The following is a 20,344-nucleotide window of genomic DNA, read 5'->3' on the forward strand; positions in this document are numbered from 1 at the left end:
GCTAATAGTTTGCCACCCTCCAAACAAGTAGCTAAGACATACATCCTGTGGGGAAAGAGTGTAAATTGGCCCCAATTCTCATATCTTACCAAAGGTCTGAATAGGCACATTTTTGTGCAATTAGAAATGATTTTAAGAGAAATGTTGTGACAGGATATATGCAAGGGCCCACAATATTTAGTCTCTGTCGTGTTCTATGGATGAGGGTCAATTCTCAGTTGATTTTATTTTAATTTAGTTTTAGCTATAGGCAGCCTGGTGAGGCGAGTGGTTAACACATCGGCCTAACAGCTCTGGGTTCAAGTTCAGATCAGTCCAACTTTGTGGACTTTGCATATTCTCCCCGTGCGTGTGTGGGTTACCTCTGGGTACTCTGGTTTCCTCCCACATTCAAGAAACATGCATTGTAGACTGATTGGACACTATAAATTGCCCCTAGGTATGGGTTTGAGTGTGCATGGTTGTCCATCGCCTTGTTCCCGACAATCAGCTGGCCACCGAATCAGGGTGTCCCCCGCCTCTGGCCTGGAAATGGCTGGGATTGGCTCCAGCACCCCCGCAACCCTAATGAGGATAAGGCAGTTCAGAAAATGAGTGAGCAAGTTTTAGCTATGCTTTCTGCACCACTTAATTTTACATGTTTCAACATAAATTAGGGAATATTTCCACGGTAACCCTATTAAGAAAATTGTAAGTATGCAGAGGCAAGCCCAGACTTTATCGTTCACATACACTAACAGCAGCATTCCAATGAGGTCACTTCCAGGTTTTTAGGATTGGGGGCACCAGAGCCACTTTGTTCTGTAGGCCTGTAAACCTGAAGGTGACAAGCGCAGGAAACATGGTCTGCTCTGGCCTCCAACTTGGTGATAGGGTTCGAATAGTTTCTCCAGCTGGAAGCCCAACAGGCCTGGGGTAACAAAAAAAGACCAACAGAAACTGTTGCCTGCTTTCTGTTTCCTGTGTTGAACAGAAGAAAATATATTCTTCATATTTAGTAGAACCTATTTGGTTAAGGAAAAAAAAAGTTTAATGGTGTCAAAGGTCTATGCCCCCCATAGCAACTATTGTTGTGGGATTATATAAACTGCTGGACACTGTCATTCCACCAGTTGCTCTCCAGCACTGTTGCTAGGTTGTATGCTTAATTGCATGTTCACTCCGTGTAACAGATTGCCTCGACTTTTAGCAGAATGTGTCCTTATTTACCGATTTTACAGCTGTCCTGTTCAGCTGCTTTGGAGAATGATAACTCTGAGTTTCTTTTAAAGCTAAAAAGGTAGTGTGCCACGTGGGAGTTTAGTGTACTCCCTCTTGTAGTAATATAGTGTTTATTCAGGAAATGTATTAGGACAGATGACCCTCACAGAACATGGATATTAATAATGAATTAATTTGCCACATAGTTGTAAGTAGCGTTAAGATTTTTATGATTATTATTCTTTTTACCTTGGAAGCACCATATGTGGAGTTGATATACCTAATAAACAGAGGGTTAAGGTGAGAAGATTGTTACAATGAAAATTACAAGGAGTAGCTGTAAAGAAGGAAGCAGACTTCAAGTACTTGGGTATAACAGTGCAGGCTGATGGAGAATGTGGAAAGGAAGGGAGGGACCGTGTGGAACAGCTGGAGGAAAGTATCAGGTGTGTTATGTGATAGGAGAGTGTCAGCGACGATGAAAGGAAAGGTCTACAGGACAGTGGTAAGGCTGGCTATGATATATGGCTTAGAGACGGTAGTTCTTGTAAAAATAAAGCAGGCAAAGCTAAAAGTAGTGGAGATAAAGGTGCTGAGGTCCTTATGATTGACCAGGTTGGAGAGTATCAATTGATTTTATTTTTTATTTATTTAGAAATGGGTTAATAAGAGAGAGTATGAAAGCTTAGGCATGGTCATGGAAAGTAGACTCTGATGGTTTGGATATGTCTAGAGGAGAGATATCGGTAGAAGGATGTTGAGGGTAGAACTGTCAGGGAACAAGTATAGATATGGTCCGAAGAGAAGGTACATGGATGTAGTGAGAGAGGACATGTAAGGGGCTGGTGTAGGGGAGGTTGACTCCATGGTGAAGGAATGCATTTGGTTCCTATTGAAGTCACTCACTTGTGTGAATATTAAGTGTACCTGTCACACACTCACATCTCACAAGCAGCTTTATAATGTTTGGAATGGTCACTTGATGAGCCATTTCATCATATTCTGACCTCAACTGTGTTTCAAAGCGCAAATGTACTCGGGTATCCCTCATAAAATATCCGGAGGAACTCCACTGCATACCAGCATTTATCAAATGGCTAATTTCTCCAGATATATTGGCTGTGGTCACTCATGCGTTTTGCCATTAAGGAAATTCATTAGAGTTGCCTTTCAAAGTAGTGTTTCCAGATGTTGAGTTCAGTGTGTTCATGTTGGATTTATGGCAACACATTTGTGACCTATCATAGCAAAATGGGTCTGAAATTGCACAGAGGAAAATGTGTACGAGTTCAACTGAAAACCTTGTAATTTAAAACATATTTATTTATTTTTATTTTTTACCCTCAGTATCAACAATAAACTGCAGCAGCCAGAAGCCGCATCAGGTGTGTTGGAGTATGCCATGAAACATTTTGGTGAACTGGTAAGTATCTTTTATCCTGAATGTATGATGAATTTCACTAATGATTTTTTTTTTACTCATTTGCTGTGATAGACAGCAAAAGATGGCAAATGTATTACAACTGTAAGATCTGTCAAAGGTTGTAATCCTATGTAAAGATTTACTCAAAATGTCATTGTTTCTTGAATATATTTAATCTATATTGAAAAGGGTGTAGACATGGAGTTTTCCACCCCCTCCCTATTCAAATAAGCCTTATCTAAGGGTTGTTAACCCAACAAGAAAAACGTACTACATAATTTTTACATTGATTTTTTTTTTCTTGCGGGATATGGAGTTTCAGAAACTTGGCTCTGGATTTGATAATTCCTATTGACACCTTTACCTTATTACACCATCATATATGCTCCTGATAAAATATAACCTTCATGAACTCGGTAATGTTTGGGCTTGTGTCTAACAACTCTTTAGGGGGTGCCCTTGATCATTCCAGCTGTATACCCGCAGAACACCATGTTCTAAAAAACTAACATGTGGCAAAGCCATTTACATCGCTGATTTGTCATTTATAGGGAGAATTTCTCCCCCTGTTTTAAGAAATATAAATATTAAAGTGATTGACAAAACTTTTATGTGCATCCCGTTGCAAATAAACCAGTTTAACGAATTGAAAAAACAACCAAAGAATTTCATTTTTCTTATTTGTAATGGTGGAGAAAAAAACAACCCCTTGGATAGCAACACAAGATTGCAATATTGGTACAGAAGCCTATTCTCCTCAATTTAGTAAAATCACAGTCTTTTTTTGTAATGACCATCTATTTTTATTGATCTTTTAAGTTCCAAATAATGTGTACTACAACTATTTAAATGTGCTTTGTTTTTTGTTTTGTTTTTTTTACAGGAAATTCAAGCCACCTGGTATGAGAAACTCCATGAGTGGGAAGATGCCCTGGTGGCATATGACAAGAAGATTGACATGAACAAAGAGGATCCAGAGCTCATCCTGGGCAGAATGCGCTGCTTAGAGGCCCTGGGAGAATGGTACGTGATCATTTAGAGCTTGTCTTACACCAGCAAATACCTCATACAAACTGAACATTTTTGTTTTATTAGCTTAGTGCATAAACTCTTGATTACCTATGTCTTTAATGTCAGCAAATTTTATTTTTTTCTTCACTTAGTTTATGACATTGAGTTTGTCAATATGGTTTGAAATATCAATATCCCTGTACTCTCTGCCTATGCAGTATTTTCCTAATATGCCCAGCAAACGTTCTTTTGGATGGGGTGAAAGGAGGGTGAAAGGATCAAAACAATTCCTTTTGATTTGACTGAAGTAATAAACTCTGGAAAGAATGGAGAGACAGACTGAAAACTGCATAGCGGCAGCTACTCCTCAAATTGCCTTTTTTAGGACAAAAGACAGCAATGTCCATGAAATCCCAACACTGAATGTGAATAGTCACTGAAATTTTGACATTAAGGAGATGGCCATCTGCTTGTCTGACTGTTGTCAATTGTGCCATTTTGGTAAATGTGAGTTTCAAAGAGTACTTCATCTTCAGTTAGCTTTATCTGTCTGTGGGCGAACCTGTTAAGTGTGAAGATTACATAATACCTGTCAGACTCATGAGTCAAAGAAGATCCGATTTTTTAGAACACATAGTTCTTTGCGGGGTCAAGTATGTACCACTATCATTTACTATGCACGCACACTCGCAGCCCCTGCTGATTATGTCGTTGCTGTTTTTTAGGGGCCAGTTACACCAGCAGTGCTGTGAGGAGTGGACTCTTGTCAGTGAAGAAACCCAGGCTAAGATGGCTCGCATGGCTGCCGCGGCCGCTTGGGGACTAGGTAACTTGGATAATTTAATCATATCCACATACACGATTGCAAATATGACCTCATTGTGAGCAGTTCTTTTACATTATTTCTATGCATTTAAAACTGCTGCGATCTAGTTAAATGGGTTACTGAATGCAATTTAAACAACCCCTTCTCACATAACATGGTAGTGGGCACTCATAAAACAATTCATTATAGGGGAGGACAGACATATGCCGTGGTCAAAGAGCATCCTTTGAGACTTGTGGTCTGTGGCTTTGCCTTCAACCAGCAGAGCGGTGTATATAAGGACTATCTTTGCCATCTGTCATTTAAAAGTCAGGCTGTAGTCTGTTTGATCTGCATGTGTTATTCAATTCATAAATTATATATACAATGGTAAGGTAGGGTGAATAAATCATCACGGCCTTGAACGGTTCTTTTTATACTTGATTGTTTTGCCATCAGGACACTGGGACAGCATGGAGGAATACACATGCATGATACCAAGAGACACACATGATGGTGCATTTTACAGAGCAGTGCTGGCCCTCCATCAGGACCTGTTCTCATTGGCTCAACAGGTATGTTGCATCATATTGAAAATACACCCACTTGAATGAACTTTCAGCCCCCGTTGACTGTACAGTACATTTAAAGGCTATATTTTTAGAAAAAATAAAGAATGGGCATGGGAACACTTTATAGCCTCCCATTTTCTGGAATCTTCATTCGTCTTTTGAACAGTCCGTTAAAACTCAACCGCATTGTACAACGTAAGGATACAAAAAATGTTCACGTGCATTCCATATTTGTTTAAATTCCCACTTCGGCTCACATGTTCACAAAGGTTTTTAATCTTTTTTTTTTTAAAGGTTACCTTCAAAACATATTCCTTCCTATAAAGGGAGTACTTTTTTTGTAGTTTTCCGATGGTTAGAATAAATCTTCTTTTTGCCATGCAATACAATGAAAATATTTGACCAAAACCAAAAAGCAAGCACAAGAACTTTACACCGTTCAAGCAATGCGCTCTCTTAGGAGCAGTCATTTCCAGATGCAAGATCTACAAAGGCATTTGGTACTGAGGGTCTACGGTGTAACTTATGATGTGGCTAGCTCCACCACAGCCTCTGAGGGCACGTGCTTGGCAGGAGGAGGATGTAAAATTCTACTCGTCCTCAAGTGTGTGGTAATACTATTTTGCAGGAAAAATATTGGACTGCTAGAGTAAAAAAATATTAAATGTCATATGAAGTAGAAAGGCTGAACCTGAGAAATGCAGTTGGTGCAGTTTAAAACGCAAGTACTTTAGTGTGAACATGGCTCCAAATGTTTATTTGTTTCACAATATCTACTCTTGGTAAAGGATTTGGATGTATTTCTATTTGTAAAATCTTGAATGTGCAGCCCTATGGCCCTCAAGTCCATTTCCTTGGAGCCAAATTCCCTATGCAAATGAGATGAAGTCTTTGGGGAATCTTTCCAAGACTTCCAATGAATGCAAGCCTTTAGCTTTGACATTAGTAAACACCTGTTCCTCCAAGTTCCCGGGATTCATCCAGCACGTTCCCTTTTTACGGCAAAGAGTTACTCTCTATGCCCCCTGGCCATCCCCACCTAACCCCCTCAAAGACAGAAATTAGATCCAGGTGTGGCCTGAAGGACACATGAAGGAATCAAATGAATGGGGGAATGCAATTTTACTCTTATTGACACCAGGCCACTCAAAATGAATAATGGTCAATGAAAAGCAGATGGATCTACGGTGAGAGTTTAAACATCAACATGAACTCAGTCCATTCTTTCGGATCTTGTTGTTAATCCGCACATTTAAGTCCTTCTGATTTTATATGGACGAGTTCTTTTGCCACTCAAGCTTCCAGAATATATCTGTGATTTATTTGAGGTGGTTTTCCAAATGTTTTGTTTCGGCCACAGAACTCAGCTACTGCAATTCAAGTGTAGAATCTTCTGAAACAATACTAATTATATGAGATTCCCTCTTGGGTTTATTTAATTGTTACACATTTTAGACTTTACGCCAATGACGCCGACACTGCATGCTTTAATGGTCTACTGGTGTAGTATTATGGGAACTATTTAAGTGCATATAAGCACAATCATTAGGGAAGAGATTGGATTGGGTCACCATATTTTTGCTTTTGCTAAAGCCAGACACTGTATTTATCAGGAGCCGTCTGGGCTCAGCCTATGCCTATAAAAACCCATCACTGGAACTGTGGATAAACAGTCTGACTGTCCCATCCTTACTCTCCCCTATCCCTCCTCTTGTTCCGCATGCCAACACAGGTGTTTTGGCATGACGACCTTCTTCTTCTCCCTGGGATAAATATTTGCTGGCTGTTGGGTACAAACAGCTATTTACTTTGACCTGCAATAACTTCCTCAGTCAACCATTTTACCTTCCCTTGTGATAACAATATGCTGAGACATTAAAATTTACTTGCACCCAAATATTATTAATACAAAGAAAATAAATGCCTATTTTTGATTATGCTACTTTTCCATTAAGCCATAAACTAGATAGACACCAGGTATCCTTGAACATTAACTTCCAGATTCAGTGTTACAAAACTTGTTTTTCCATTTAGGAAAGGGGGTATTTTTTTCTGCATGAGAGCATTGTTGACAACATTCATTGAATAATTATATTTGTTTTGCAGTGCATTGATAAAGCAAGAGACCTCCTTGATGCGGAGCTGACAGCCATGGCTGGAGAGAGTTACAGTCGAGCCTATGGAGTAGGTTATAAAACATGTTATGTTTATTGCAAATTATTACAAGCTTTTCAAAAACTATTATGAGTTTGATCTGTCTTGAAGAGGTTTCTGCTTTTTATTTTTTTTACAATGCTATCATGAACGTCTAGAGTCTAGACAAATGTCATCACATTTGAAGTGATTGTCTGAAGTCTAACAATCAGAAATCAACCAGATTTTCTTGGTACAAAAACATATTTTTTGATTGCACATGAGTAGTATGCCATGACACAGTACCTACTGATTTTTAAACAAGCTAGCATTATAAGGTGTGACCTAATTTCTCAAAATGGGACACAATTTTACCCTGTGACAGTTGTTAATGCTTAAATTCTAGATGAACTGATCGCTCAGATTGTGAACTCTAAGTCTGTGTTTTAACAGACATTTTCCCCACAAATTGTAGTTGAAAACCACATTATATGGGCACAATTCAGACATCTTCCCAAGAAGTTCCACAATATCATGTGCATTTCCAAAAACCCGAGGAACTAGTAATGACCATGTCCTTACGACAGCCACGCTTGTTCATATGTCCGTTTTATTACACTATTACAGAATTTTGTCCCCATAAATTTAAATGCTTAAATCATCTCAAATCTATTCATGTTCTTCCCAGGCAATGGTGTCGTGCCAAATGCTGTCTGAGTTGGAGGAGGTGATTCAGTACAAACTTGTGCCTGAGAGGAGGGACATCATTAGAGAAACATGGTGGGAGAGACTTCAGGTAACCTCAGGCTTTCAACATGATGTATGGAAGCGCACACACTCGAATGAACTCACGTGTTAAGGCTCAAATGCAGCAAAGAGCAGATGTTGAGAAGGCTACTGTTACTCAAGGGCGGCATTGTATGCCAAACATTAACAGTTTTGGGCATAAAGCATCATAGTCGCAAGTGTATGAAAGAAGCACTGAAAGCTCATCTGTCTTCACATCTGATTTTTGTACAATAAGTGTTCTTGGTTTTAGACAATCTTTGCAGCTTCCTCTATATGTTATTTGTTTATAATGCAACACAAATTGTTTAAAGAATAATTGCTTTTCTATCGAGGACTTAATTGTTACTTAAGAATTATCTTTATTATTATGGTATCAAGTTATAATGTTAATCACTTGAATCCTTTTATAAAATGAAATTACATTTTTTATTTGCATTTCTCACAAAATTTAACTGCAGTGCAACAAGAGGAAAAAAGTAGACTTATAAAGACCTACAAAGACTTGTGAGCCTTAGGCCAATTTTAACTTTAACATTAAAGTTTAATGCACATAAAACAATGCACCATATATAGCTTACTAGCTCTTGTAGAGAAATACGATCACGTCAGTAAGAACAGTCTTGTGACAAAATACGATCATGTCGACATGAACAGTCTTGTGATAGTACATAATATTCATACGCACCGAGGTGTCAGTGTTTCGGTCTAAATATTACGAAGCTTGTTATGCCACTGTTGCTTTGAAAGGAGCTGGCTTGTTCTGTCTCAAGTGCAGGATGAGTTCCATTGTTTTTGGAGACGTACGGTGCCATGTTGTTGAGAGCTCACCACTTGCTGAGTATAGACGTAACAACAAATCGGTTTATAATAATGATAAATAAATAATCACTAAATAGTAATAGATAAATAAGTGGTCAACATAATAAATAAGTAGTGTAAGTAATTAGTCTTGATTAGGTCCAGAACTCGAGTTGAGTATAGTGAAAGCTCTTGGGAAGAAACCATCCTTGAGTCTGTTGGTCTTGGCTGTTATGGCTCTGTAGCGCATTCCAGTGGGCAGCAGGTTGAAGTGGTAGGGGCCAGGATACGCATTGTCTTTTATAATGCTGTCTGCCCTTCTAAAGCACCGGGATTCGTACAAGCTGGACAGGGTAGGTAGGGGGGAGTTGATCTTTTGGTCTGTGTTGATCACCAGTTGCTCCTTTCTGAGTACTCCCAGGAAATGTAGCCTCTGTGTGCTGTGGTGTTTGCCGCCTAAGTGACAATCTGTTGAGTTATTAATTAGTACCCATATACTTTTTGTGGCCAGAAAACATCTTGCTAATGCAAAAACTACGCTAGAAAAAAATCGATCACAATTTCCCAACATCCATCCATTCTCAAATCTGCCTCCACACTCAAAACCTACGACTTAAATATATTACCCGTTGAGCTTGTGTAATTTGACTATTACAAAATACGGTAATCATAAGTATTTAATCTATTTCACGTACTTGGTGGCCCCGCAATGGGTGGAAATATTGCATTTTAAATATCTGATGCCAATGCATACGATGAAGAAAAAGGCCTTTTCAACCAAATCTTTTTGACAGATGATGTGATGAATATACTATGTCGTAACATTCCATTTCTGTTCTGCTTCTTTTGGCTGTTGCACTAAGCTAAATACTTGCCGTTTTACACATCGATTTCCATACAGTCTGATTTGGGACTTGTGGGTTCCTTCCTTAATTGAACCAGACTCTGGGAAGAAGTAATGACTAAGAAATGACAAATGTTTTAGGCATACAAAAGACAGGCCACCATGTCAAGAAAGTTAGCTGGCCCCCTTTTTCCCTGGCGGTCTTATATTGCTTTCATTTTGGCCCCTGTATTGGGCCATGACAACAAGGTTGCTTAGTCTTTGTTAAAGCTCCAAACCCTATGAAACAGGTGAATATGTTTATAAATTCTTGCAAAGGATGTTCATGGTGGGAACCAGGGTCAGACAGACCGTTTGGTGTTAAGCCAAAGAAGGATTCTTCGAGCACAGGCCTGTATTATAATTTGCCCTTTTGTAAATCTCAGATGTCTGCCAATTAAAATTTGTACAGCAGCCCCCCCTTATCTGGGAAATATGTGGGACGGTGGCTAATAAAAATATATATGCTCTCTTGTTGTAATTTATTTATCAGAAATCGGTAATGTTCAGAATTGCTGAGCCATCATTGTTGCTGGTGGTGTGCCTGTTGGGTTTCTTTCATTTGGTCAGAAAATAGTATTTACATTTTGTGTGCAGGAGTTAATATTTGGCTTATGAGAAAGTCATGCTCCTCACCAAGATACCACAAATTGGAAAGCAGCGTGTTTTTATCCTGTCCTATTCATTTTCTTCTCACGGTTTGGAATGGCACCTGGCAAATTCTTCTGTGATTTTTCAAAGGCTTCAGACTTGACAGTTGAAAAGAATGCATTTCCAGACACAGAAATCCTTATGCAGTAAAATAAAGCTTGATCAGACTGTCTTCTTTTTCCAATCATAAAAGATGTGCTCTACGATCCTGCGAGGGCTGCTTGGGGCAAAACTATAGATCTTCTAATGCCAAGGCCGGATCTGTAAAGACAGTGAACATTTTATTTCCCTATTTCTGATTCATTTGGGATTTATTTCTGTCGAAGAATTCCTGTGCCTACGCCTTCTCTTATTTTATTCAGTAGCACTATTCCATTGGCCTACTAGTTGAATTGTAAAAAATTGGATTCCCTCGTAAACGTTCCTGGAACAAAGTTTTTGGTCATTTGCTCTATTGAAGGACATAAAGTTTTGAGTTGCACCATTCTCTCATATACTCTTTCTTGTTAAAATCAGTTATAATATTTCTTTAGTGGTGTAAATCATGTCAGGGATTGGTTCTTTAAGATACATAAATGATGACCTGTTTTTTTTGTTGTTTTATGTTTCTGGCTTGTTGGACGAGAGTACTAGAGTGGGTGTTTTTGAAAATGGCAATAACGACATCTAGGGTTTTTGCTCTCTTGTGTAAAATATCGTGAATAATGAGTGGGTGGAGGATCTTAGAAGATGGTACCAAAAAAACATTTCATCCATGCAATTTTTTCCCCGCAGGGTTGTCAGCGAATCGTAGAAGACTGGCAAAGAATCCTGATGGTGAGGTCGCTTGTGATCAGCCCTCATGAGGATATGAGGACGTGGCTAAAATACGCCAGTCTCTGTGGCAAAAGTGGACGTCTGGTAAGTACATTTCCCAGAAGCATACACTTTGTAAAATGTAATACACTGAAAAAAGGTCAAAATATCAATGTCAATTTGCAGTTGCAATAATTCCATTCATATTTTACAAGATGTGTTTTCTGCCATCCTCCTTAAGATGTAAGAGTACCGTATTTTCCGCACTCTAAGTCGCAACTAAGGGACTTCAATTTTCTCAAAGAAAAACTTTGCATTACCACTACTACTACTGTGTTTTATAACCCAATGCAGTGATTTTGTTTTTTCATCTGTCAATAATTCAGTATGATTCAGTCACAATTACAGTATTTTATCAAACTTGCTTTCTTCTGCCAATACAAATCTGAAGTCTGTGAGCGACAACATCTTGAACATTTTTTTCAACCATTTTGGACCACGAATAATTGGCAAGTAACCTTCAAAAAGAGTTATTGCGACCCAAATCATTTATATTGATGTTCTGTCTTTGAACTCACTGTTATTCCTATTGATTGAAAATAATTGCAGTCAATCAGCCACAGAAACACACGCACGCACACACGCAAAACACACCATGTTTAAATGACTAAGTGTGATGTAACTGAAAATGAAAGCAGTGGCAAGCATAATGGGGAATGTGAGCACAGGGTGTTGGAAAAAATGACCTCTCTACAACTGTTCCTTTTCTCCTTTTTACCTTTTTTGCTTCCACAAAGCTTCCTAATAACTTAGTCATGCCTACTTCTCGAAAGATGTGTCATGACAGTTATATAATGAAAGGCTGCAGGGATATCAAGCCCTCTTATGTTTCCCAAAATGACACATTGTCATTGCGTGCCGTACTTTGTAGTCCATGAAATGTACATCCTGACATTGCTCTTCCTTTTGCTGCAATTGATTGACCCCTCATTGACTTTATTATTCCTCACGTCCCAGGCTTTGGCCCATAAGACCCTCGTGCTCCTTTTGGGTGTTGACCCCTCCAAGCAACTTGATCACCCACTGCCCACAGCCCACCCTCATGTTACATATGCATATATGAAGTACATGTGGAAGAGTGCTCGCAAGGTAAGTTATCTTTCTTTGTTCACCCTTCCTTGATGGAAATACAGTAACTACAAAGGGGTTGAAAGTTTCAAACTATCAGTCTTGTGATCACTTAATATTATTTTCACTTTTTCTGTCTGGGCCCGGCCAGTTTGGCACTGCATGATGGTCTACGGCCACAGAAATGTATACTTCCATCACAATTGTATCCCGCTGTAGAGAGTTTGTAACGTTAGACGTGCATGAGTCAGTTATTAAAAAGTAGTGGTTTATGATTTATTGGGTTTAAAGATGGATAAAAAACATTGTGTTTCCACTAAATTCCTAGCAGTTAAAGAAAGTCCTACAAAGTCCTACAGGGAAACTTGAGGGTTGAAAAAAAAAGGAAAAAAGAAGTATGATTTTTTTTCAATCTTCCTTTCCTATTTAGTAATTGAAAAGAAACTGAAAAAGGCTGGCAGAAAACTAACAAACAGAAAAAACAGCCACAGTTAATAATTGATTTAACAAGGAGCAAATTACTTTTTCAGCATAAGATCACATTGCTTTAAATATTTCTTTTCTTTTAATAAATAAAATAAACAACAAAAAATCTTACTTTTTTTTCTTCACTTATGTTATATTTGTCGGAGATTTAAATATGTTTATCTTAAAGTGATGTATTAACCCTAAAAAATCAGAATCTGGCAAATACCTTTTTAACAACACTGTAAAAACATTACTAGGTCTTATTTTGTACTGCTCCAGCCAAGCTGTACTGCTCATTGATTGTAACTCTAAATATACTTGCACACAAAATACACACATGCAAGCAGCTGCAGATGATGGATGTAATATTTAGTGGGGGATATTTTGGATGTTGATTCTGTATTACGTTGTGATGATATGATGACTTTTTGATGATGATTTCTCGTACAGGGTGAAAAACGTTGATTAGTATGGTGGCTATATAGAAAGTGTTTTTCCCCAAATTAATCAATTTTGTACCTCTTCAGATTGATGCTTTCCAGCACATGCAGCATTTTGTACAAGGGATGCAGCAACAAGCCCAGCATGCCATTGCAGCTGAAGACCAAAAACACAAACAGGAGCTCCACAAATTGATGGCCAGGTTTGTCCCCTTTGTACAGACATTTACAACATGTGGTGCTGTACTGTTCAAGTATGTACTACCAAATACTATAAAATTCGTTAAGAATCCCGCTGGTATAAATTAGTATTATCTATGGAAAAATGTTTCGACAGTATATGAGAGATAAACAAGCCGTTTCCATCACTTTTCTTTTTTCATTGGTAGCGTCTGTATATGTACTCTTTTTTTCTACTTCCACATTAGCCAAAAACACAGCCTAACATGCTAATTCATGGAAAATGTACCAATGGGGGTCATTGGTTTTTTTCCGTTCAAAAAAATCCCCTTCACATTTCTTCTTTTCAAAATGAGACATTTTTTGAGTGACTAAATCGTAAATGTTCACTCTGTAAAATTAGACCTCTATCACACACAATCACTCACAAGCAGCCTAAACATGGCGGCTTCATTCCATCAAATGTCAAAGATGTAATCCGCATCCTCTACTATATTGCCGGTTTTTCGTCTTCACGCCTGCCTCTGAATACTTGCTTGACAGCTCTGGCACAACGTTACAACTGGCTGTGGGAAACCATGAACAGAATGAAATCTTTTTAACATGTTGTCAGCTACAACTGCCGCTTTTCAAGAAGCTGACATTGTGATTGGTCTCCTGTGTTCTCAGATTCCGATTAAAGATAGTTGAGATACTGATTTTGAGAAATGGAAAATGGTAAAGTAAAAACATACTTTGAAAGATATCTCAGATAGCTACATGATTCCATTCTAAATTCTCCAATACAATTATCGGGAAAATAATCCTGATGACACAATATTATAATATGTTAAAACAATGATGATGTTTTTTTGGACATTTCACTGGACTGTAATCACATTTTGGTTCTTTCTCTGCCGTTAGCTTTCTTAAAATAAACACATTCCCTGGTATTACTTTGGAAAAAAAAGAAAAGTTCAACAGTATTTAATAGTTGTTAACCATTTTCTCGAACCATTTTCATGCTGAATTGTGTTGAACACAGCCTTGTGTCACGCAGTACTATAGTTTGGTTCCTTTAGCTTATCAAACTAAAATGTTACAGTATATTAGGTAAAAAACGGCCATCAATTGTAGCATCCACATAACCTTTTTAGCATGGTTTTGGAAAGTACTCCACTCATCTTGATTTTAACTGTAGCGGTGTCGCCATCTCCACATTTACTCCAGTCTTCGGTTACTCTGTTGTAGTGACCAAGTTGTTGTCCAGCTTGCCTCCAAAGCATTCACATATCGTCCCTTCTCTGTTAAGGCCTCATATCTTCCTTTATTTTCCTCCAGAGACAGCTATGTCTTCTGTATGAGCACTGAGTCTGGTATTAGGTTTTTATGTTGGTCTGTCTTGTCAGTCTGTATAATAAATCTGTCTATGCAACTTTGTATAGATTAAAGACAAACTTCTTCTAGTGAAAGGTTGTGAAGAGCAAATTTGACGGATAAAACTCCAGCCTCCTTTTATTCCCATTCAAAATAAACACTAGCATTCTCTAACCTATTCGCAACTGGTGTGTTTAGAGATAAACATAGGAGTCTACACAAAATACAACACTACAGTAGAATTAGGTCAGAGATTGTCAAGGCATATTGAGGTAATGTTTGTTCCTTGTTCACTATCTGACTGTGTGAAATAACATTAATATTATTGTGAATGTAAAATTCAATAGTTTAATGTTATAAGTCTCACCTGAGTATTAGTATCAGGCCAGCCAAATGGAAAAATTAAATACTGTAAGACACAATTAATATCTCTGCACTTTTGTAGTGTGCGTATTATATGTTGTATAATTCACTTTATGTTAGCTGATTACAAAAATCTAATGATATCCACAGAAAAAAATATGGAAGAGTAAGGATATGGAGAAACAAAATGGATTTTTCTGCTTTGATATATGCTGAGTTTATTCTAGCCTGACTTCTTGCGCCAATACACAGACATGGATCATTGCTTCTCATTAGTCACGCATCAAAAAAGCCAGTTGAAAAAAAGATGAGCCCTTTTGAAAAAACTTGTTTTATCTTCCCTACAGGGACAATAGCTATCTGTGGACAATTTCAGTGCTGTCCCTTCTCCGCTTATTCTATCTAGTGTGGCTAGGATCTGTAACATAATGCTTTCTGTCCGAATGACACATTATTTTGACATCCCCTGGTGTTCACACAACCTGCTATTTTCCCAAAAGTCAACCTGTTTGACATTTTCTGCAGTTAAAGGAAACCATTTGACATCGACCCATGAAGCCGGACACATGGTAAAACATTCCAGAGAACTTACATAATCTCCATAAAAAACTTTTTAGTTTAGGTATTCTGTCAATAGACTGTTGGACTCTTGATGGAGGAGATGACAACAGGATGCGTGCGTGCCAAGTGCTCAGTTTAAATTGCGAGTGTTTTTTCAGCTTTTACCAGACACCAGTTTTTCGATCATGATTGTCTTACCATCCAGAGCTTGATGGATTAAGTGGAATGTTACAGTGCTCTCGGTAACTGACCAAAAAGTCATTTGGATAATTAAGGATATCTGGATGCACTCCCAGAACCTTTCAGAAGATATGTGAAGTTTTATTTGTGATAGGTTTGAAAAGTCCCCTCTTGGTTCTCCCGAAGTCAAAACACAATTGGCTATTTTTTTAAATCAATTTTCCTGAGTGCTTTGATTGTCACTTATCCTTGGTACTTAGAGACTGCAAGATCATAATCATCATATTTCTCCTTTGACTTGGCCCTATTGGCCATTTTGAAATTCATATGGTCCTGTCGTACAATAGATATAGAAACTACAAGTAGCTCTTCTCTCTGATGTAAGGGAACAAAAGGACACTATGTTAAATTATTAGAAACTTTAGCTATCTGAAGTGTTATTTCTGAACTTCATGCAACTATGATGTTCTCTGACCTTTAATCAGCGATTCTCAGCAATTTGTTGCTTTTGTTATCCTACAAAGGATGACTGAAAATGTATTAGTATGGTTTGTTTTCATATTTATATATTATGAAAGGCATATGTGACCCATTTGTATTCCTCTCCTACTAAGGTGCTTCCTGAAGTTGGGGGAGTGGCAACTTAGTCTGCAAGGTATCAATGAAAGCACCATCCCCAAAGTCCTGCAGTACTACAGCCACTCTACCGAACATGACCGCAACTGGTACAAGGTTAGCTCCACCTCCTACTCTTTACATCCTAGCCCTTCTCTTTCAACCTATATGGACACAGTAAACCAAACCAGTTATGCCTTCATAAAGGTTTTCCTCATCAGAAAAACACTTTATTTATTCCTTTTTGGTGCCGGGAATGAGAATTTTTTTTGAACCAGAACAGTGCTTAAGGCTACAAGAATGTTTGCTCTTTACACACCTCCCCAGCTTCCTACCCATCTGTCCTCTCCAATTCCCACAAGCTATTGAGCTTCTAATAGGTGGTTTCATAACCCCACAAACATCACACATATTTACACAGGTTTGGATCATTCCTTAAGACTTCTTTGTCTCATCATAAGCTGGAAAAAATGACATCAATGGCCGTCATCTTGGTGGAAGACATTTCCATTCGTTGCCCCCTTCCATTCGCTCAAATTTTTAACCATCTTTTGACAGGCCTGGCATGCTTGGGCAGTAATGAATTTTGAGGCGGTGCTGCATTACAAACATCAGAACCAGGCTCGTGATGAGAAGAAGAAATTACGACACGCCAGCGGTGCCAGTGCGAATGGTGAAGCCAGCAACAGCGACAGTGAAGTTGACGGCAATGACCACAGTCCTGTTCCCTCACCAGGACAAAAAAAAGTGAATGAGGTAAGATCAGTGCAAAATGATTCTGTCATTTGTTACAACAAGATATAAATATTGTAATAAAAAAAAATAGGTAGTATTGTATTCTTCTGAGCCAACATTTGGAATGGGTGTAATAATCAGCAAGATAGCTCCCCGTTGTGTGGAGTTTGTGTCAAATTATTCATGTAAATTGCAGTGAACTACACTTTGGCTAACAGCACCTCAAGCATTGATTAGCCTTTGACCAATTCCAATTGTCCTTTGGTGTAAGGTTGTGCATGATTGGTTGCCTGTCTACTTGTGCCCTACGATTGGCGGGCAACTACTTCAGGTTGTACCCTGCCTATTTCCCTTAGTCAGCTGGAATAGCCTCCAGCACCCCCACAACTTTTGTAAGGGTTATTCTAAAGAAAGATGTTTAAATAAGTAAAAAGAAAATAGATCAATGTTGCAATGGATTATTGTCAAAATCGCTACTGTACATTCTTGACTGTTCCTCTAAATAATAATAATGCACATTTTTTCTTTTTTTTAAAGACATTGCTCCTATACACTGTTCCCGCTGTTCAAGGGTTCTTCCGCTCCATTTCTCTGTCCAGAGGCAACAACCTGCAGGACACACTCAGGTCAGTCAGTCAGCTAGCTCTAATACTGCATGTGTGTTAAAGACAATAGTCACTCACCACTTGACTAATGTGGGTTTGAAAGGACCTCTAGTGGTTGGTTGTTTCCTTACTCTTAATTTGGTCCGTTATTGAATATTCATCCACTTCCTGTACCTTTTTTTTTTTACCACAAACTTGTTTATGTCGATTTTTTTTAGGGTTTTGACTTTGTGGTTTGATTATGGCCACTGGCCTGAAGTAAATGAGGCCCTTGTCGAGGGCATCAAGACCATCCAAATAGATACCTGGCTTCAGGTAATACATGTACTCATTCATTTCCTTTTCATCAAATATTAAAATTGAAATTGGTTAAGCCTGGGTGAATCCCTGCCATATAAATGCTCATCTATGTGAGTGTGTGTGCTGTTTAGGTGATTCCACAGCTCATTGCTCGAATTGACACTCCTCGTGCTCTGGTGGGCCGCCTCATCCACCAGCTGCTTACAGATATTGGACGGTATCATCCACAAGTATGTGTGCAGGGCTACTGCTCAATGTTTTTTTTGTAAATCTTACTCTCATCGTTATAAGAAAAAGCATGACTTAAAAATGAACTTCAATCCATCTCCAGGCTTTGATATACCCACTAACTGTGGCCTCAAAGTCTACCACCACAGCTCGTCACAATGCTGCAAACAAAATCCTGAAGAATATGTGTGAACACTGCAACACTCTTGTACAGCAAGCCATCATGGTATGGATGTTATTGGCATTATACCATTACTTTACCTTACCTAAACTCCAAAGATATTTTTTCTATGGTTTTTCAATAGCCAAGTTTTTTTTTGCATTGTCTTGTTCTGAAATGTTGTTTCCTTCATCCAGGTTAGTGAGGAACTTATCAGAGTTGCCATTTTATGGCATGAGATGTGGCATGAGGGCCTCGAGGAGGCGTCACGTCTGTACTTTGGGGAACGCAATGTCAAGGGCATGTTTGCTGTGCTGGAACCCCTACACGCAATGATGGAGAGGGGACCACAGACCTTAAAAGAGACCTCTTTTAATCAGGTGTGTCTGGGAGATTGGTTTTAAAACTGTGCTATAATTGTGACACCAGGTTAGGTTATTAAAACTATAACTCAAGATGGATTGAGTTTTGGCCTACAAGCTCAATGGATCTTACCAGTTATACTTTTGCCTCTGTTGACCTCTTAACTAGTCAGTCAGTGGAATGGAATTAGCTGTCAACCATTCATCATTCTTGTTCAGGATGTAGTTAGGCCAACCACAAGCTGTACTATTTGAGTGTACTAGGTTCGGGAATCTTTAGGCGCCTTGCAATAACAATTATCCAATATGACAATACAACAATTATCATTACATGTGTTGGAAATTAATAACAATATTCTCCAATACAACTATAAAGAGAAAAACAATGTACTTCTCATGGGAAAATAAACAAGTGTCATTGCTGCTTTATTGAGGCCCTTTATTGTAACATCTGTCTTTTATCATTCTTAAGGCTTATGGCAGGGACCTAATGGAGGCTCAAGATTGGTGCAGGAAGTACATGCGCTCTGGAAATGTGAAGGACTTAACCCAGGCCTGGGACCTTTACTATCATGTGTTTAGGCGCATCTCCAAACAATTGCCACAGGTATGTAAAACACAACTTATGGAAATCTGTATGTATATATATTTCAAAGGATAAATTGCCTCTAAGTATGGGTGTGTATTGGCCGAAAGACAGCTGGGATAAGCTCCAGCACCCCTGCCCCTTCCCTGTGACCCTAATGAGGACAAAGCAGTTCAAAAAAATGAGATGTGTGACCTACGTTGTCTTTGATAAATTAATTACCCAATGTCAGACTGCTAAGATATCACTCTTTTACGGAAGTATTCTGAAAATGTGAAAACTTGATTTTCACCACATAGTAGTTTTGTGTGCTGGGATGTCATGGTTCAAGTTCTTCCCTGAGTTATGAATGAAAACAATTTTGAGCGTTGTCAAGACAGAGTTCTATTTCCTTTCACAGTCACTGTGGAATTATGAAACGCTCTGTGAAAATGTGAGAATGCTGCAGTTTTATGCCCACTGGGTATTACCAGAAATAAACCCTTTTTGGTGTTACCTTCAATCTGTATGCACAAATAGATAAAGAGATTATCTTAATTTCCATCTCCATCCAAATCTGAAGCAAGCCTTTGAAACATAACACAGTAATGTGATTTCATTTAACACCCTAATAAATTGACAAAGAGGGGCGGACTATTTAGTGTTGTGAAAGTTTAAAGATATTTTGGTCTCAATACAGCTCATGTTTTGTATAATAGGCAACATACCGGAGCATTACTGGCATTACACAGTTTATCAAATACATCTATTAATGGAATTTATTCAAAAACTCCATTCAGCTGACGTCGCTGGAGCTTCAGTATGTTTCTCCAAAATTGCTGACGTGCCGTGACCTTGAACTGGCTGTCCCTGGCACCTACGACCCCAATCAGCCTATCATTCGCATCCAATCTATTGCACCCTCCCTGCAGGTCATCACTTCTAAGCAGCGACCACGAAAACTCACCATTATGGGTAAGTTGTTCAACCTGTGTTCCATGATCTGCAAATAATCTTCATGACACCAATTTTGACAAT

General features: G+C 38.5%; 1 protein-coding gene across 2 annotated transcripts in view; it reads left to right on the plus strand.

The window, feature by feature from the left end:
* The window catches only part of mtor (mechanistic target of rapamycin kinase), a 52,285-nt gene that overhangs the window by 24,860 nt on the left and 7,081 nt on the right, over positions 1–20,344 (plus strand). For both annotated transcript variants that reach the window (XM_077715935.1, XM_077715946.1), the window contains exons 29-46: positions 2,548–2,623; positions 3,507–3,646; positions 4,360–4,460; positions 4,899–5,014; positions 7,118–7,195; positions 7,833–7,940; positions 11,040–11,165; positions 12,078–12,209; positions 13,184–13,299; positions 16,351–16,468; positions 16,910–17,107; positions 17,624–17,712; positions 17,910–18,006; positions 18,123–18,221; positions 18,323–18,445; positions 18,577–18,759; positions 19,214–19,348; positions 20,107–20,281. In XM_077715935.1, the coding sequence (XP_077572061.1) occupies positions 2,548–2,623; positions 3,507–3,646; positions 4,360–4,460; positions 4,899–5,014; positions 7,118–7,195; positions 7,833–7,940; positions 11,040–11,165; positions 12,078–12,209; positions 13,184–13,299; positions 16,351–16,468; positions 16,910–17,107; positions 17,624–17,712; positions 17,910–18,006; positions 18,123–18,221; positions 18,323–18,445; positions 18,577–18,759; positions 19,214–19,348; positions 20,107–20,281 (2,210 nt within the window). The remainder of the gene's footprint in view (positions 1–2,547; positions 2,624–3,506; positions 3,647–4,359; positions 4,461–4,898; positions 5,015–7,117; positions 7,196–7,832; positions 7,941–11,039; positions 11,166–12,077; positions 12,210–13,183; positions 13,300–16,350; positions 16,469–16,909; positions 17,108–17,623; positions 17,713–17,909; positions 18,007–18,122; positions 18,222–18,322; positions 18,446–18,576; positions 18,760–19,213; positions 19,349–20,106; positions 20,282–20,344) is intronic.

Source organism: Stigmatopora nigra, chromosome 1 (assembly GCF_051989575.1).
Source record: "Stigmatopora nigra isolate UIUO_SnigA chromosome 1, RoL_Snig_1.1, whole genome shotgun sequence".
Lineage (NCBI taxonomy): Eukaryota > Metazoa > Chordata > Actinopteri > Syngnathiformes > Syngnathidae > Stigmatopora > Stigmatopora nigra.